At 34.4% G+C, this 18,528-nt stretch overlaps 1 protein-coding gene across 1 annotated transcript; it reads left to right on the top strand.

Annotated features, from left to right (window-relative positions):
* The first annotated feature begins 7,148 nt into the window (after window positions 1–7,148).
* On the top strand, window positions 7,149–17,887 carry LOC123887440 (ABC transporter C family member 8-like). The gene is made up of 12 exons (XM_045936756.1): window positions 7,149–7,264; window positions 11,724–13,675; window positions 13,794–14,114; window positions 14,199–14,285; window positions 14,606–15,223; window positions 15,332–15,496; window positions 15,593–15,887; window positions 15,977–16,191; window positions 16,274–16,579; window positions 16,683–16,746; window positions 16,921–17,160; window positions 17,244–17,887. Exons 1-12 carry the CDS (start codon window positions 7,213–7,215, stop codon window positions 17,372–17,374), a joined length of 4,446 nt encoding a protein of 1,481 aa, XP_045792712.1. The 5' UTR covers window positions 7,149–7,212; the 3' UTR covers window positions 17,375–17,887.
* Window positions 17,888–18,528: the final 641 nt, after the last annotated feature.

Genomic DNA, 18,528 nt, shown 5'->3' with positions numbered 1-18,528 from the left:
ACTCTCTTTTTTAACAAGAAGAGCGTCAACGTTCACTATCTGATTCTCGTTCCATTACATTGGAACAATCTGCTATGACTGCCCAAAATACCAATATTTCTCGGGATGGAAACAAAAAACCAATTTATTATTGTTCCCATTGTGATATAGAAGGACATTCCGACAGTCGCTGCTATGAAAAATTGAGTACCCATCTTGGTGGAAACATAATCTTGGACCAAAAAAAAAATTTCGTGGGACTTCCTCTCGTGGTGGTCGAGGCTCCAGACCTGCTGTTTCACACAATCATCCCATAATTGTTGCTGTTCACAATCATCCCACAATTGCTGTTGTTGCTTCATCTTCGAAATCTCAGCCTCCGGTTAATTTATCTCAGACTCAGATCAACCAATTACTTTTTCTTCTTCATAAGACTGGTAATGATCAACCTCTAGCAAATTTTGCAGGTACCTCTTTTCATTGTTTTGCATCTTTTAAACCCTCTTCTTCTCTTTGGATTTTAGATTCTGGTGCAACTCATCATATGGTATCTGATCTTTCTTTTTTCCATTCATATACCAAAGTCTCCTCTTTTGTTAAATTATCTGATGATAAACTTGTTCCCGTACATCATATTAGTTCTATTTATTTGAAATCTGGTCTTTTAATCCCACATGTTCTACATGTTCCATCATTTAAATTTAATCTCTTATCCATTAGCAAATTGTCTTGTGATACTAACTCTCATGTCATTTTTACTTCCACTTCATGTTTATTACAAGACCAGATGACGAAGAAGATTTCTGTGATGGGTGAGTAACATGGGGGCCTTTATCTCATGGACTATTATCCTACAATATTTTCATCTGCTGTTTCATTTGGATCGCATTTTGATTTGTGGCATTGGCGCTTAGGACATCCGGCCCCCACCCTATCTTCCAAATTCAATAATATTGATTCTAGCATTAAGTTTTCAAATAAATGTTTATGTACTGTTTGTCCTTTAGCAAAACAAACTCGATTACAATTTTCAAGGAGTAGTATTACCACTGTTAAGTTGTTTGAGTTAGTACATTTTGATGTTTAGGAACCCTATAATAATGCTCATTCTTCTGGTGCAAAATTTTTTCTTACTATGGTTGATGATTTTTCTATAAGCACTTGGGTTTTTCTTATGAATCACAAAAGTGAAGTCAACACACTAATTCCCCATTTTTTTTAAATGATTGAGAAATAATTTCAAACACATATTCAAAAAATTCCATCTGATAATGCACGTGATTTTTTAACTCCCACACCAATAATTTTTTCAAAGATTTGGGAGTATTGCAACAATCAAGTTGTGCTTATACTCCACAACAAAATGGTGTTGTCGAGCGTAAACATAGACATTTACTAAACGTTGCACGTGCCTTGCATTTTCAATCCAATTTACCATTAGATTTTTGGGGTGATTTTGTATTAACAACTACTTATTTAATCAACCGTCTACCTACAAATGTTCTAAAAGGTAAAACACCTCATGAAATATTATTTAAAAAGAAACCAAATTTGTCTCATCTTCGGGTTTTTGGTTGTTTAGTATATGGTCGCAACACACAAATCTTCCACAAATTTGATAATCGTGCTTCTCCAGGAGTTTTCTTAGGCTATCCCCATGGTAAAAAAGGTTACAAAATACTTATTTTATTTTCAAAAAATATATATGTAACGAGAGATGTTACTTTTCATGAACATATTTTCCCATATAAGATGCTTAATGCTCAAAAACCTGCATTAGTCTTGCCACTGTCACCCACTAAGGAATCTTCTTCCTTTTTATATCCTTTTCCCCCATATGAGCCACCACAACCCCCTCCACCAAATGAACCCCCATTTCCTACTATACACACCGCACCACAAACTGACCCGCTTAATCTAAATCTACAACTCAAACCATCCTCTTCCAATCTTGAACTAGTACCACCTCAACCTCCCTCAACAGTGACCAGACACTCCACCCGACCACGAAGACCACCTAGCTATCTTAATGACTATGATTTCTCCCTCCCCTCATCACAGGCATCTTCTTCAAATTCTAATCCTGGTAATCCTTATCCTCTTTGTAATTTTTTATCTTCTCATAAATTTTCTACTTTTTATCGTTCTTTTCTTTCTTCAATTACTACTGAGTCTGAACCTAAATCATACACTGAGGCTAAGAATTTTTCGAAGTGGCGCAATGCAATGCAATCTGAGATTGATGCCTTGTGTGAAAACAGAACATGTTCTTTAGTTTCTCCACCACCTAGGAAGAAACCGATTGGTTGTCGTTGGGTTTTCAAAATTAAACGCAAATCTGATGGAAGCATTGAAAGATATAAAGCACGATTAGTTGCTAAAGGATATACTCAAGTTGAAGGGGTTGATTATTTTGATACTTTTGCTCCTGTTGCAAAACCTGTAACAGTTCGAGTTCTTCTCTCAGTTGCTGCTGCAAAATATTGGCCTCTTTTTCAACTTGACGTTAATAATGGATTCTTACACGGTGATTTGCATGAAGATGTATATATGCAACTACCACCAGGATTTAGACGTCAGGGGGAGCCTCTTGTATGTAAGTTACATAAGTCTCTCTATGGTCTTAAGCAGGCATCACGAAACTGGTATTCTAAATTTTCAATGGTTCTTATTGAATTTGGTTTCACACATAGTACAACTGACCCCTCACTTTTTTGTCTGCATCGTGAATCTGGTTCTGTTTTTTTGCTCCTTTATGTTGATGACATTGTTCTAACAGGTTCTGATCTTCATCTCATGAGCATGGTTAAAAATCTTTTACACAAGCACTTCAAAATCAAAGACTTGGGTCCTTTGAAATTTTTTTTGGGTATTGAAGTTGCCAAATCAAAAAAGGGTCTTTTTTTTTATCACAATGACAATATACTCTTGATATTATATCTGATTGTGGTCTTACCGCTACCAAACCTGCAGACTTTCCCATGGAACAAAATCTAAAATTATCTCCATCTGAAGGTACTATTTTAAATGATCATGCACCTTATCGCCGCCTTGTGGGTCGTCTTATTTATCTCACAGTAACACGTCCAGATATTGCCTACTCTATCAACATTTTGAGTCAATTCATGCATGCTCCTCGTTAACCACACATGGTTGCTGCTACTCGTCTCATTCGCTACCTCAAATCCACCCCGGGTCAAGGTCTTTTCTTTGCTTCCGATTCTAATCTTTCTCTGCAAGGCTATTGTGATTCAGACTAGGCTAGCTGTCCAACCACTCGACGCCCCACTACCGGTTACTGCATTTTTTTGGCTCCTAGCATAATCTCTTGGAAGACAAAGAAGCAGAGTGTGGTCTCTCGTTCATCTGCTGAAGCAGAATATAGAGCAATGGCCAATGCAACTTGCGAAATTACTTGGCTCTACTATCTTTTGAAAGATATTGGTCTTCCCCCACCTACGTCAATACCGCTGTTTTGTGACAATCAATCTGCTCTCCACATTGCATCAAATCTGGTATATCATGAACGGACTAAACACATAGAAATTGACTGTCATGTTGTTCGTGAAAAGATTTCATCCGGCCGTATTACTACTGTAAAAGTCAGCTCTGCCAACCAAATTGCTGATTTGCTCACTAAGCCCTTGGAATAAGATCAATTTATGCTTCTAAAGAGCAAGATGGGCTTAACCAACTTACACACCCCATCTTGAGGGGGAGTGTTAATCGACAATTAGCTATTAACTTGGTATTTGGATTAATAGCATATAATTTGTTTTAATTGGATAAGATTGTTTGCTTGTTGTACATATCCTTTACAAGCTGTATTTTTTATTAGTCATTAATAGCTCTTAATTCCTTCTCCTTTTGTATCTCTATTTAGTTGAATCTTTGTAACTTAATTTGTATCAAATCAATATCTATAACAATATATAAAAAGGATAGGTGAGTTTGAGATGAACTTTTCAATATACCTAATGTACCTTTGACTTATTTTCACAACTTCCATTAACCAATGTGTTATTTTAAATAATAAAAAATCAAATCATAAAAATGTGAATAAGTGGCAAATGGTTTAGTGACTTATACATGAACGGTTACCAATTTAATACTACGTCTATAATCTATAATATATGTAAAGAGGATGCTAATATTTTTTGTGTTGATTTTTTATAATATCAACAATACCTTTATATTTTTTAGCAATAACAATTTTTTATTAACAAATTTATCATAACATAAGACATGTCTTTTTTTTGAACATAAGTCAAACACAAGCAGGCACGGAACGCGTCTGTCTGACCCGCTAGTATAGAATACAATTGCTTTTCTTATATATACCATTATTACCAATATGTGGTGTCTGGAAAACGATACTACAAAACAAAAGAAACCTATTATAAATTCAAAAACTCCATCATTTATTTTGATAGTAACAGGACAACTAACAACACTGTCTGTGATGGCCCGAAAACGTAGCAATTTATCTATCTCTATAAATGGACAAACTGATGAGAACCAAGTGAAAATGCAGATACAAATATTTCTATTTATGTCGTGCTCTTTTCTCCATGATCATATACTGTAGTCCGTCCACATTCATTTTGAAGTAGGTGCAGTGGACCAAATTCTATTAAAAAATCCGACAATTTTTTATCTGTTCACATATAATATATTAAAGGAAAAGGATAAACTAATCAACCAAAAAAAAAATGATAAACGGTGCTTCTGGATTACTAGTTAAATACTGTATACCAATAAGTAAATTGTATCTTATGAATTCAATATCTTAAAAATATATAAAAAAAAAAAAAAAACTATCTTTGTAACATTAATTTTATTGTTAATTTTCTTTTACGTATGTTTAACAACTAGGACACTGTTTAGGATGACTCAATATTAAATGTATAATAAATATTGAAATGTACGAGTGGTATGATGTGTAGCATATATAAAAGGTGGAGGTCGTGTGTTGTTCGAGTCGGAACTGGATTTGATGCTGTAGTGTTTTCACGCAGTTTCACGCGGTTATCGATTTCGGCCGTCCGATCAGAAACTAATGGTCAAGATTAAAAATTGAGTTCAACTGTCAAATCAACATTGAATAAATATAAACCTTCTAATCAAATCTCTACGGCCGAGATCGATAACCGCGTGGAACTTTGTGAAAACACTACAGCATCAAATCCTGATCCGTTCGAGTCATTGCTCACACATTTTTGTACCCAAACAAAAATATATTAATTGGAAATATTATGTTTTATCATTGGTCTCTACAAAATTTGGTTTCTTGTCGACTAAAATATTATACTCAAGTGGTTAAAAAGTTTTTGATAAGTTTTTGAACTAAATGGTTAAAAAATTTAAGTATCTATCATTTATGTCACATGTTGTTGGTCAGAGAGTTTTAGTTTGTAGGCGAGGTCTAATGTGAACAAGTGCAATAGGTCTTGTATTGTGCACAAGTATTATTTACCATTAGATTGTGTAGTCAGATTAGATCTTATGGTGTTCCTTCCACACTAAATTATTTTTCATCTGCTTCCCATCCTCTCACGACCCAAATCTGGCACCATTCCTGCAACAACTCATCAGCAAAAATCCATTCCAGCATTCCTCCATCAACAACTCAGATCATCTGACGCCGATCCATCAACAACTCAGATCATCTGACGTCGTCTCTACAACAACTCATCGGAAAAAATACACTTCGACATTCCTCCACCGATGACCCAGATCTGCATCGTTCTTGTAACAACACTTAGTGGAAGACTACAAATCTACAACATTGACGGTGGATCTCTAGAAAATGAATTACGAGAAGTTTGCTAGCATAGGCCAAGATCTCTTGTTTAAAACTTAGAAATTAAAACTGGAACTAATTATTTTTTCATCCTTGCTCATTTTGACAATGCAAGATCTGGCCACTTGTATGATAAATTGCTTCGTATACCACCGAGAGAGAGGGTTGGGTGGGTGGTCGGTGGAGTGGTGCTACAAGGATTGGAATTTGTGAGGGAAAGGGTAAATGATTCTATGTGGAAGGTCCACTTAAAAATCTAATAAAACCGTTCTAATCCAATGGTAATTAAAAGTCGTGCACCGTGAAAGACATGTATCACTGATTCATATTAGACAAAGCCGTTAAGACATCAATCTGATTTTTATTTTGTGACATCTTCAAACTGATTTTTGTGAACACTCCAAAAATAAAAGATGGGAGCTATTTTTGCCACCCTATTGGTTACTCGCGCGCTCTAATTTTACACATCAGCTGTTTAAGTAACGGATGTGTAAAAATCAGAAATTTTGGGGAAAAACCGTCCGCTACTTAGATAGCAGACAATATTTGAATAACCGGTGAAGCAGTAAAAGTATGGTTTATCTTAATGTTGGGGTAAGGTTGAGGTTTCTCTATCATATCTGAATGATAAAGTGGCGGGGATTTTCAATCATTTATTATTATTATTATTATTATTATTATTATTATTATTATTATTACTTAAACATCAAATTCAAGTACAAATGTAACATCGCTAATAATAAGAATAATGAATTTACGAACAAACTCACAACATTCAATTTAATAGCATAAAATGACTTTACTCATACCTACAAATAATACAATCAAGACTGAAACATTTATGCTCTCAGGTATGCATTGTTGATAAACTTAATCCCTGTATGAGTCACTAGTTGACTAAAGTTGATATGTCAATTTGAATCAAATGAACACCATATGCAACAAGACGAAAAAGCAAACGAACATTTTATGACGACGAGAAATCAAACAAACACCGCACGAAAACGAAAAATAAGACATCGAACTGGACAACGAAATAACAAAAAAAAACTTAATCTTTTTTTTTAAATTACTTATTTAGATTAAAGCAGATCAAAAAAATATCCAGGTCAAAAACCCAAAACCACCCCTTTTTTATGAAATATGATTAAGAAAAGAAACTTATCTCTAAAAAATTAGGCTGGCTTTTTATTTTTGTTCTTATTATTAAAAATTAAAATAATAATATAATATAAATAAAGTCCCCAACCACGTGCAGGATATCTAGTAGTACTTACTCATATCCATTCCCATTGGGACCATTGGGACCATTGGGACCATAGTACATGAATCACATATAATACCATTACAAGTATGTTACATATTTGAGAAATAATTTATCAATGTGGTTTGTCTGCTGCAAAAGGAGCATCACAGCAACATTCTAATTCATGCTCCAAAAAATGGTTTACTTTGACTCTTTGAGAATACATGTGGGTAAAGGTATGCTACATATACTTTTATCATTCTTTTCTTCTTTCCTTCTTTCTATTGTTGGCTTGTACAAACTTGTTCTGTTACATTATGCTATCACTGTATGCTCCTATTAATCTGTTATAATTTGTTGAAATAATATATATCAATTACGATTTATAGTTTGTTGTGTTGGGTTATTAAGCATTAACAACATCTAACACTAAACCACAATAACACACATAAATGTGTATCAACTATTAAACAACATTTTGATAAGCTAAACTAACATCAAACATTGAAAAGAAGAGTTGAAGAAAGAGCACTCAATCTCATTTCTATTTTCAAAGTTTGATACAACATTGACCCTTATTTGTGCTTTTCATTCACAATTTATGTTTGTATGTTTTTGGTATATTTACTACTTTTACTTGTGAGGTATGAAATTTATATTTTAATTTTAGGCTTAACTATATATTTGGTCCCTTACGTTTATCTTAAATTTCAATATGGTCTCTTACGTTTAAAACATATCAATTTGGTCCCTTTCGTTTTTACTGTTTGCATTAGTTAGTCCTTGCCATCAATTTTGTCACATGTGGCAACAGTTTGCATATGTGGACACACTGATACGTGTATAGATCAAACAGTGTTAGTGATAAAATTAACAGAAAAGACTAAATTGAAACCTAATGGAAACGCAAGGAACCAAATTGATACTTTTTAAACGTAATAGACCAAATTGAGACCTAAAATAAACGTAAGGGGCCAAATACGTAGTTAAACCTTAGTTTTATAAGGAATTATCTTGTTGGTTTTCTCAATTTCTTAGTAGCAGCTATTAGTTGTTTCATGTAGTCTCCCTGAGCATAACTCAATTGATAAGGACATCGTATTATATATGTATTAGTTGTGATTGGAACCCAAAATTTTCCCTTTATACATATCTATGAGTGAATTTTTTAGCTATTAGGCTACTTGGCTAAAGAAAAAAAAAACTTCATGTATATATATGGTTATTCTAAAATCCTACTTCATCTAAAAACTTTTACTGTAATAGAGCTTATGCCCTATGTCATAAGTTAATATATTTTGGCCAAAAAGAATTTGATCTATTTGATACTCCCTCCGTCCCATTTTATAAGACATTTTTTGATTAAATGCACTATTCATATGTTTTGTTTTGACCGTATTTTTCTAAAAGTATATAAATGTAAATATTATCATGTAAAATCTTGATTGATTTGTTTCGATGTATATTTTTTAAATATCAAATTTTTATAATATTTACTAATAGAGAATTAAAAATATTCCTAAACAAAAGTATGTATTGACATACGTACAGTGGTCAAAGAGTTCTTATATTTTGGGACGGAGGGAGTATGTTATTTTTCCTTTATATGCTAAATTATTATTACTCCATCTGTGTTTCCAATTCTTGTAACCTCCCTTTAGTATACTTTTTAATTAATATGAAATTCTAAAGAAAGAGAGTCATTTAGAAAACTACATTTAGTCAGAAAAAAAACTACACAACTTTTATATATAATTCTAAATATTGATTGTATTTTTTGTCGATTATTAACGGCTAAAGTATCCACCTAATTGAAGCCACTAGATTTGGTCAAGTAGTGAGAGATTTAAATAATATGCTAGATGTTTTGGATTCAATCCTCAACTCCATTATAAAAAAAAAAAGTATCGACCTAATTGGGATCTTGGTCACTATAGAAATGCCTCTCCAAAACGCCATTTTTTATTTCATTTTTTTAACAGTTAATATTAGTATGCAAACTGTTAATTTTTTAGTAGGGATGACAATTTGACCCATACCCAGTGGACACCCGCAAAAATTACCCATAACGGATAGGGTAAAAACCCGCAAAAATGAACGGGTATGGGTAGGTACCCATAGGGTATGGGGACGGGTACAAAGGTTGTTACCCACGCAGGTATGGAAATGGGCACGAGTATTTTTTCAAACTGCGAGTATGAGGATGAGTACTATAATACCCTACCCTACCTATTGTCATCCCTATTTTTTAGTTTTGTTAGAGGAAAACATTGAACATGAAACCACTTTTATCATTTCACTCTTTAACTTTTTCACTTTGGTCACCAATCCAACTTTATATCCTAAAAGACGGAAAATCCTTGAGATTGTTGAATATGATGCTTCCTTTTTTCTAATTGTTGTAATTTTTGAGTTAAATTTATTTTTAAAAGTTTAGTGTCCAAAATCGTAACTTTGCATCATGCTTTGTTTCCTAAATTTGTTAACTATTCTTCCTACTTATATGTTTGTTTGTGTCATGAGTACTATTACTCAAAGCATGCATATCTATCTCTTAGTAAGTAATTAATGTTTACTTGTTGTTACTTACTCTTATCACTTTGCTGACTCAACCAAAAAATGCTCATTACTCTTGAATAACAAGTAATGTTTCCTATATCCATGTTTTTGAGTGGATTATCATAAGAACTAAATTTTCAGGTTCTCCAATTTTTACGAATCAATCATATTTGTTTTGTTTTGGCTATAAGAGAAGGTCTGCTAATAATATCCAAATTATGTACCCTCCTTTTCATAAAAATTATTTCTTGTTGTTTGTGTATCCTCAGTTCCACCAAAAAGGGTCTTGTTAAATCCTACGGGGTTAGCGTAATACGCCAAAAATTAGGTTGCTGCTTTATGCAAGGAACAAACTCCTTCCAATAAAAATTTGAAGGAAAGTGACCCTCTAACTTTGATTAAAACCAAGTACTTTTAGTGATGTGTCTTCTCTTGAAGGAAGTGGATTTGTATTACTATGAGCTTTTTTTGAAGGTCTTCTCGCAGTAAGATTCACTTCCTAATTTTTATTTTATCTTCGGTGTCAAAGCTTAAGTCATCTAAACAAGCAAAACATCTCCCCAACATTTTGTGCGGCTTTGCTTCCTTTTGCCCAAGGCATTAAGTTCTTCAACTTTGCTCTCTTGAACTGTTCACAAAAAACAAAAAACTTATTCTCTGTTTCATCTACAGCCTCAACTTCATCAACATACTCAAAGTCTGTCACCTTAAAGACTTTTTGTTATCGTCCCTCTTATCTCGTTTTGCATCATATTTTCTCAGCATCCAACGACTTTGCTTTTGCAGCTCTGGTTCTATTGGTATCGTCAATGATGATGTGTGTAATCAAATCACCCAAAGGTTTGTTTGTGTTTGAGTTGATTCTTTGTAATATATTTCCACGATTCAAGAAGTTTTTTTTTATGAGATCCCAACTGATCCGGAAGGTTGATGTTTTCAACTTTCAAATCTTCCAACAACTTGTGATATTCGTTAATATGTGCCTCGTTAACGAATATCACAAGTTGTTGGAAGATTAGAAAACTGAAAACATCACCCTTCCGGATGAGTTCGTTGATGGGATCCTCATAGACAATCTTCCTGAATCGTGGAAAGATATTACAATAATCAACTCAAACAAAAACTATTACCTTTTGCCGATTTGATTACACACATCATCATTGAGATACCAATAGAAAGGAAACCACAGCTGCAAAAGCAAAGTTGTTGACTGCTAGAGCAAATATGGTGCAAAACATAGCTGCAAATAAGATGTATGGTAACAAAAAGTCTTTAAAGTGGCAAACTTTGAGTTCGTGATAACAAAAAAAAGAGAGTAAGTTTTCTGTGAGCAGTTCAGGAGGTAAAAATTACTCAGAGGAACCGCTAAACGACAGATATCAAGAGAACAAAGTTGAAGAGCTTATTGCCTTTGACAAACGGAAGCGAAGCCGCACAAAATTGTTGGAGAGAGGTTTTGCTCGTTTAGATGATGTAAGCTCTGACGACGAAGATGAAAATTACGAAGTGAATCTTAGTGTGATAAGACCTTCAAAACAAGCTCATAGTAATACTGCAGATAACACAAGCTCCGCATTGTGGATGCTGTTACCAATCGATAGTCCAAATGTTTATTATCATTTCAAGTTTTACTTTTCAAACTGCCTTCATGAGAAAATAAAATTTTCATTCCCAAATTGTTGTTGATAATTTTTTCTTCTACACCACTTATCAGAGATGTGTTTAAGTTACTTTTCTTTTTAACCACACACTACGAGGCTCTTTTGGGATGCTATATGAAAATTGAAATTATAGTCCTGTAGGCTGTAGCTATACAATTGTGATGCCATGAATAAAACAAAGAAACTTTGCTCACCATTATCAATACGTTTGGAAAACGGTCTTGCATCATATAAAAGCAGTGGCTCAATAGCTTAAAAAATAATAGAGGATGCAAACAAATGGATGCAGAAAAAATGAAGGAAAAAAAGAGCTTATTTTAGCAAACAAACAATTCTAATCTAAGGATTAAATCATAGAGGATGCAAACAAACAGATGCAGAAACAATCATCCTAGTTGATACCATAAAAAATATTTTACTAAGATCAAGTAACTAAATATTGATTGTTTTTTGTTTCTCTTTGATGGATATGCAGGTGATTTCTCATTGATTTGTCTGAAAGATTTTGATTTCACTTCATTATGTTCTCTAAGGAGCGCAATAGACACGGTCAATATACTTTTTGTCTGTGCCTACTACACGTCTTTGTTTATCGGTTTAATCAGAAAAACTTCTGCAAATAGGAGCCACACAAGAAGTTGGATTTTCAAACTTGTTTCAATCTGCTGTGCTCTTATTAGCATTACTTTTTTGGTTACTGGCTTGTGGAATCTCATAGAGAAAACCGATAACTCTAATGAGCTGAGCTGGTTAGCTTGCAATATCAAAGGAATCATTTGGATTTCTTTAACAATTTCTTTGCTTGTCCAGAGAGGCAAATGGACTAAAATACTAAACTCTGTCTGGTGGGCATCTTCCAGTGTATTGATTTCAGTTCTCAACATTGACATTCTGTTCAAAGGTCATGATGCCTTTGAAACTTTTGATATCATAATATGGCTTGTACACTTTCTTCTTCTATTATGTGCCTTCAAAAATCTTGGTTATTTAGGAACTCACAGTGTCCAAGAATGTTTGTCTGAACCACTGTTAGCTCAGAAAATTGAAACCAAACAAACAGGACTAGCCCATGCTACTTTTCTTAGCAAGTTAATTTTCTCTTGGGTTAACTCTTTACTCAGTTTAGGTTACTCAAAGCCACTAGCTCTTGAAGACATACCTTCCCTTGTTTCTGAAGATGAAGCAAGCACAGCCTATCAAAACTTTGTACATGCATGGGAATCCCTTGTAAAGGAGAGGACTAATAACAGTACAAAGAGCTTAGTTCTTTGGTCTGTAGTTAAAACTTACTTGAAAGAAAACACATTAATAGCATTCTATGCACTACTCAGAACTATTTCTGTTGTAGTTTCACCTCTAATACTCTATGCTTTTGTTAACTACTCAAAAAGAACTGAGCCTAATCTCAAACAAGGTTTTTCCATAGTTGGTTTTCTAATTCTAGCCAAATTGGTAGAGTCTTTGTCTCAAAGACATTGGTTTTTTAACTCAAGGAGGTCAGGAATGAAAATTAGATCAGCTCTGATGGTGGCAATTTATCAAAAGCAGCTAAAGCTTTCTAGCTCAGCAAGGACAAGACACTCGGCAGGCGAAATTGTGAATTACATTGCAGTTGATGCATACAAAATGGGAGAATTCCCATGGTGGTTTCATATAACATGGACTTCTGTATTGCAACTTATTCTGTCCATTGCTATCCTTTTTGGTGTTGTTGGTATTGGTGCTCTTCCTGGTTTAGTCCCTCTTCTTATATGTGGACTTCTCAATGTACCGTTTGCAAGGATCCTACAAAATTGTCAGTCACAGTTTATGACTGCACAGGACGAACGTCTTCGATCAACTTCAGAAATTCTAAATAGTATGAAGATCATTAAGTTACAATCATGGGAAGAAAAATTTAAGAACTTAGTCGAGTCGTTACGCGATAAAGAGTTCGTGTGGTTGTCTAAAGCGCAGATCCTGAAAGCTTCTAGTTCATTTCTTTTTTGGTTGTCTCCTACAGTTATATCTGCTGTTGTTTTCATTGGATGTGCCGTTTCCAAGAGTGCACCATTGAATGCTGAAACCATTTTCACAGTTCTTGCAACATTGAAGAACATGGGGGATCCAGTTAAAATGATCCCAGAGGCTCTATCCATTATGATTCAAGTTAAGGTTTCCTTTGATCGTCTTAATAAATTTTTGCTTGATGAAGAACTAAAAAATGATGACAAAAGTGAAAAAAACCTAAAGCAATGTTCAGCTAATGCTGTGGTAATTCTAGCTGGCAACTTCACTTGGGATCATGAATCTGTGTCCCCAGCTTTAACAGATGTTAATTTAGAAATCAAATGGGGACAGAAAATAGCAGTTTGTGGACCAGTTGGAGCTGGAAAATCATCTCTTTTGTATGCAATACTTGGAGAGATTCCCAAGATTCAAGGAACTGTAAGTTACTAATAAAACAAATTTAGATTTTTATCATGCCAAGTTCATATGAATAAAAACATAGTGTTAGTATCTTCAAAATTTTCACCTCGTGATATTTTACTATAATGGAAAACAGGTTAATGTAGGTGGCACCCTTGCCTATGTTTCTCAATCTTCTTGGATACAAAGTGGAACAGTTCGAGATAATATACTCTTTGGCAAGCCAATGAACAAAAAAAGATACGAGAATGCTATTAAAGTGTGTGCCTTGGATGAGGATATCAATGATTTTAGTCACGGGGATCTTACAGAAATAGGTCAGAGAGGGATTAACCTAAGTGGAGGACAAAAGCAAAGAATTCAACTAGCTCGAGCAGTCTACAAAGATGCTGATATCTATCTCCTCGACGACCCTTTCAGTGCAGTCGACGCGCACACTGCTGCTATTCTGTTCAAGGTAAGGAGATATGACTTTTATCATTTTAATCATCTATTGTCCTCATCTTGGTGCATCAAACTAAATGAATCTACAAAATTACAGGACTGCATTATGACTGCTCTAAGAGAGAAAACAATCATTCTTGTGACACATCAAGTGGAGTTTCTCCCAGAAGTTGATACAATATTGGTAAAGTGTCTCATGTAGATTTGTATTATGAGTGTGTTTAGAAGAGCTTATGGAACTAACTAGATGGTGATGACTTATGGAAATAACTTATCATGTGTTCATGAGTGGTTTTCAGCTGACTTTCATAAGCTCCTCCAAATAACCTATTTTGTTTTCAGCTTATGTCAAGTTTACTCTCATTTCCTCTTCAAGTGTAGATTCAATGTATACATAAGTTCTTATATGACAAAAACTTACTGAATAAGTGCTTAATTAAATTATATATCCAAACATCTTCTATATAATATTGAACAAAATTATGAAATATAAACTCATTCTAGGTAATGGAGGATGGAAAAGTTATTCAATCAGGCAGTTATGAGAATCTGCTAACAGCTGGGACAGCCTTTGAACAACTTGTGAACGCCCATAAAGACGCAGTTACTGAGGGGAATCAAGATAACAAAAACAAAAGAGGTTCCGAAAATGTTGTTTTGGCTAATCCACAAGAGACACATAGTTTTCATCTCACTAAAAATCAAAGCAAGAGGAAGAGTTCTGCCAGAGGTCAATTTGGGGTACAACTTACAAAAGAGGAAGAAAAAGAGATTGGTGATGTAGGCTTGAAACCATTCTGGGATTATATTTCTTATTCCAGGGGGTCATTCATGTTGTGTTTTATCGTGTTAGCACAGTTTGCTTTTATGGCTTTGCAGACTGCATCAACCTTTTGGCTTGCTATTGCCATTGAAAATCCAAAAGTAACTAGTGCCACATTGATTGGAGTTTATTCCTTAATTTCTTGTGCTGGTGTGATGTTTGTATATCTAAGGTCTTACTTGAATGCGCATCTCGGATTAAAAGCTTCAATTGCATACTTCTCAAGCTTCACTACAGCGATCTTCAATTCTCCTATGATGTTCTTTGATTCGACCCCTGTAGGAAGAATTTTAACCCGAGTAAGATTTGTTTATTCCCAATGGGGAAAAATCTATATATCTTCCTTATGTTCATTCATTACTATCTAATCATCCCCCGTATTTAGATTAAGATTTTTTATCTTGCAGGCTTCATCAGATTTGAGTATTTTGGACTTTGATATGCCTCATTCCATCCACTTTGCATTATCAGTAGCAATTGAAGTACTGGTAATCATTTGCATAATGGTTTCGGTCACATGGCAGGTTCTCATTGTTGCTGTTCCTGCAATGGTGGCATCAATATTCATTCAGGTTCATCATCCACTTTTATTGATTTCACATTCTCTTCCATGATTATATCACTGAGCTAGGAAATTCTTAATCTTGTTTACTTTTTTTGCCTAAAAGCAATATTATCAAGCAACTGCAAGGGAACTAATGCGGATCAATGGAACAACCAAAGCTCCTGTCATGAATTTTGCAGCTGAGACGTCACTTGGGGTGGTTACTGTAAGAGCATTCAACATGGTAGATAGACTTATCAAATACTACTTAAAACTTGTGGACACAGATGCTACGCTGATCTTTTATTCTAACGTGGCCATGGAATGGATGGTTATACGGATTGAGGCACTTCAAAGTTTGACGGTTGTCACTGCAGCTTTGTTTCTTATTATGCTTCCTCATGGATATGTGTCCCCGGGTAATAATATTTCATAAAAGGTCGATTGCGATGAAAAGATTTTATTAATACTGGCAACTCTTGACAATTCTTCTGTTTTGTGTGTGCAGGACTTGTGGGACTGTCTCTTTTTTATGCTTTTAATTTGACAGGAGCCCAAATATTTTGTACTCGATGGTTTTCCAACTTATCAAACCACGTAATCTCTGTTGAAAGAATCAAGCAGTTCATTCACATTCCAGCCGAGCCTCCTGCCATTGTGGAGGATAACCGGCCACCATCATCATGGCCTTCCAAGGGTAGGATTGAAGTTCAAGGCATAGAGGTAGCATTGCATCCATGTCATTGTTTTCCACACTACTACCACTATTTTGCTATAATTGATGATTTTTGTACATTGGTTTTAGATTAGATATCGTCCTGACGCTCCATTAGTCCTTAAGGGAATCACTTGTACATTTAAAGAAGGGAGTAGGGTGGGAGTTGTTGGAAGGACTGGAAGTGGAAAAAGTACACTTATAAGTGCTTTGTTTCGCTTAGTTGAGCCTTCAAGAGGTGACATTCTCATAGATGGGATTAATATATGCTCAATCGGGTTGAAGGATTTGAGAATGAAGCTAAGCATCATTCCTCAAGAACCAACTCTTTTCAAGGGCAGCATTAGGACAAACCTGGACCCTCTAGGCCTGTACTCGGATGATGAAATATGGAAGGTAAATGAACTACCTCCTCTACATGGTAGAAAAATATGTACTTCCAATTAAATGTAATTGAATAATGAGCACCGGGTTGATTAGAACTGATTTGGATATGCAGGCTTTGGAGAAATGTCACCTGAAGGAAACAATCAGCAGATTACCAAGTCTCTTGGACTCTTCTGGTTAGTTTTTGGCAACAATCCGTTGCATGCAGCTTTTCTCTTTCAACAATCAACATTAACGAAAATATATAATTATTGAAACTACAAGTTGTCCTTTCTATAACTCTAAATTTTCCATCCTATGGTTTTGCAACTAATAATCTATTTGCTGTCTAATTCTGACAATATTTGCAGTGAGTGATGAAGGTGGAAATTGGAGCTTAGGACAGCGCCAACTATTTTGTCTGGGAAGGGTACTACTTAAGAGGAACAGAATTCTAGTTCTGGATGAAGCTACTGCCTCCATTGACTCTGCCACAGATTCCATTCTACAAAAAGTAATTCGACAAGAATTTGCAGAATGCACGGTTATAACCGTTGCTCACCGAATTCCAACTGTAATAGACAGTGACATGGTCATGGTCCTATCTTACGGTATGTTAATTCCTTATTCTTCTCTACTTTAGTTTTCTATGACTATCAATTGCCTCACAATTTTTCGCTGGTTATAATTAAAGGGAAACTAGTGGAATACGACGAGCCTTCAAAGCTAATGGACACCAACTCTTCATTCTCTAAGCTAGTAGCTGAATATTGGTCTAGCTGCACGAAGAGTTCCGTCCCAATCATTAACATACAGCAACAATGAATGCTGACCTATGAAGTCCGGATACTCCAAAAATCGTCAAAGTATCCATATCAGACATGTATCAGACACACCGATACTCTCAGATACGTATCTTAGAAGTATCCAATTTTTCAATTATTCTTTATACAAAATTGTTATCGGATACATGTGGCATACAGTATGACATGTAGTATGTATACTTGTGTCCGTCACAAGTATATGTACTAGATGTTTTTGAGATCACTGGTATTGGTAAAGTAAAACTTAAAAGACAATGTCTCTATTTTGATTCATTTTGTTATTCTATGCAATTCTATGTAAACCTTATATCATAACTAAATTTATAAAAGAAAAATAATAGGACTTAATATTTGATTAATTCATTCATCGAACATAATTAAGCTAAGTGGATAATGATATTCATATAATAATCCAATAACAAATCTAATCAAAATTGAGGATGATAGCATATAATTCAAAATGCATTGGAAGAATGAATAAAATAACAAAGAAATCTTAGAGCTTCATTACCTCTAGAATGAACTAATCGCGGTGTTCCTCCGATTGATTTGCCATTTCCGGTGATATGGTTTCGTTCGAGTGCGGATGTGGTGTTCCGCTAGATTACAGTAGCGTCTTGCTGGTGGCGGAGTTCCGGGCTCAACCCCTTTTTGACACGAGTTGATAACCATGGAAAGCTTTTGAATTCTAATAAATTATTAGCCTAAATTGAAGCAGCGTCTTTATTTGCGTGGAGATTTTTTTCAATTGTGTATATTATCCACTAAAGTTAATTTGCAACTACAAAAAAGTCGAAATTATATGGCTGACGTCATGATCCGGGTTTGAATTCAGTATCTCACGAATACATGTGAGTTTAATTTAAGTGGATTACAACTTTATTTAAGACAAAAATAAAAAAATTAACTTATGCCGATGAGGAATTTTTGGCCTATTTGTTTCGGTTTTAAAAAAATAGATTTTTTTTTTATATTTTTGAAAATAGATTTTCTAAAACCTTTTTTAAAATATTACAAGTTTTTTTATATTCGTTTTTTCTAAATTGAAACTCTAATTTTGACATCATATAACATAAACACAAATTATTGAAGATCAAAACATAGTCAAAATTACAATTTTTTTCATAAAGTTGTAGTTTAAAAATGATTTTTATG

The sequence above is a fragment of the Trifolium pratense genome, linkage group LG5, assembly GCF_020283565.1.
Source record: "Trifolium pratense cultivar HEN17-A07 linkage group LG5, ARS_RC_1.1, whole genome shotgun sequence".
NCBI lineage: Eukaryota > Viridiplantae > Streptophyta > Magnoliopsida > Fabales > Fabaceae > Trifolium > Trifolium pratense.
The sequence above is the reverse complement of the archived record's forward strand: the minus strand, read 5'-3'. Positions and strand labels throughout refer to the sequence as shown.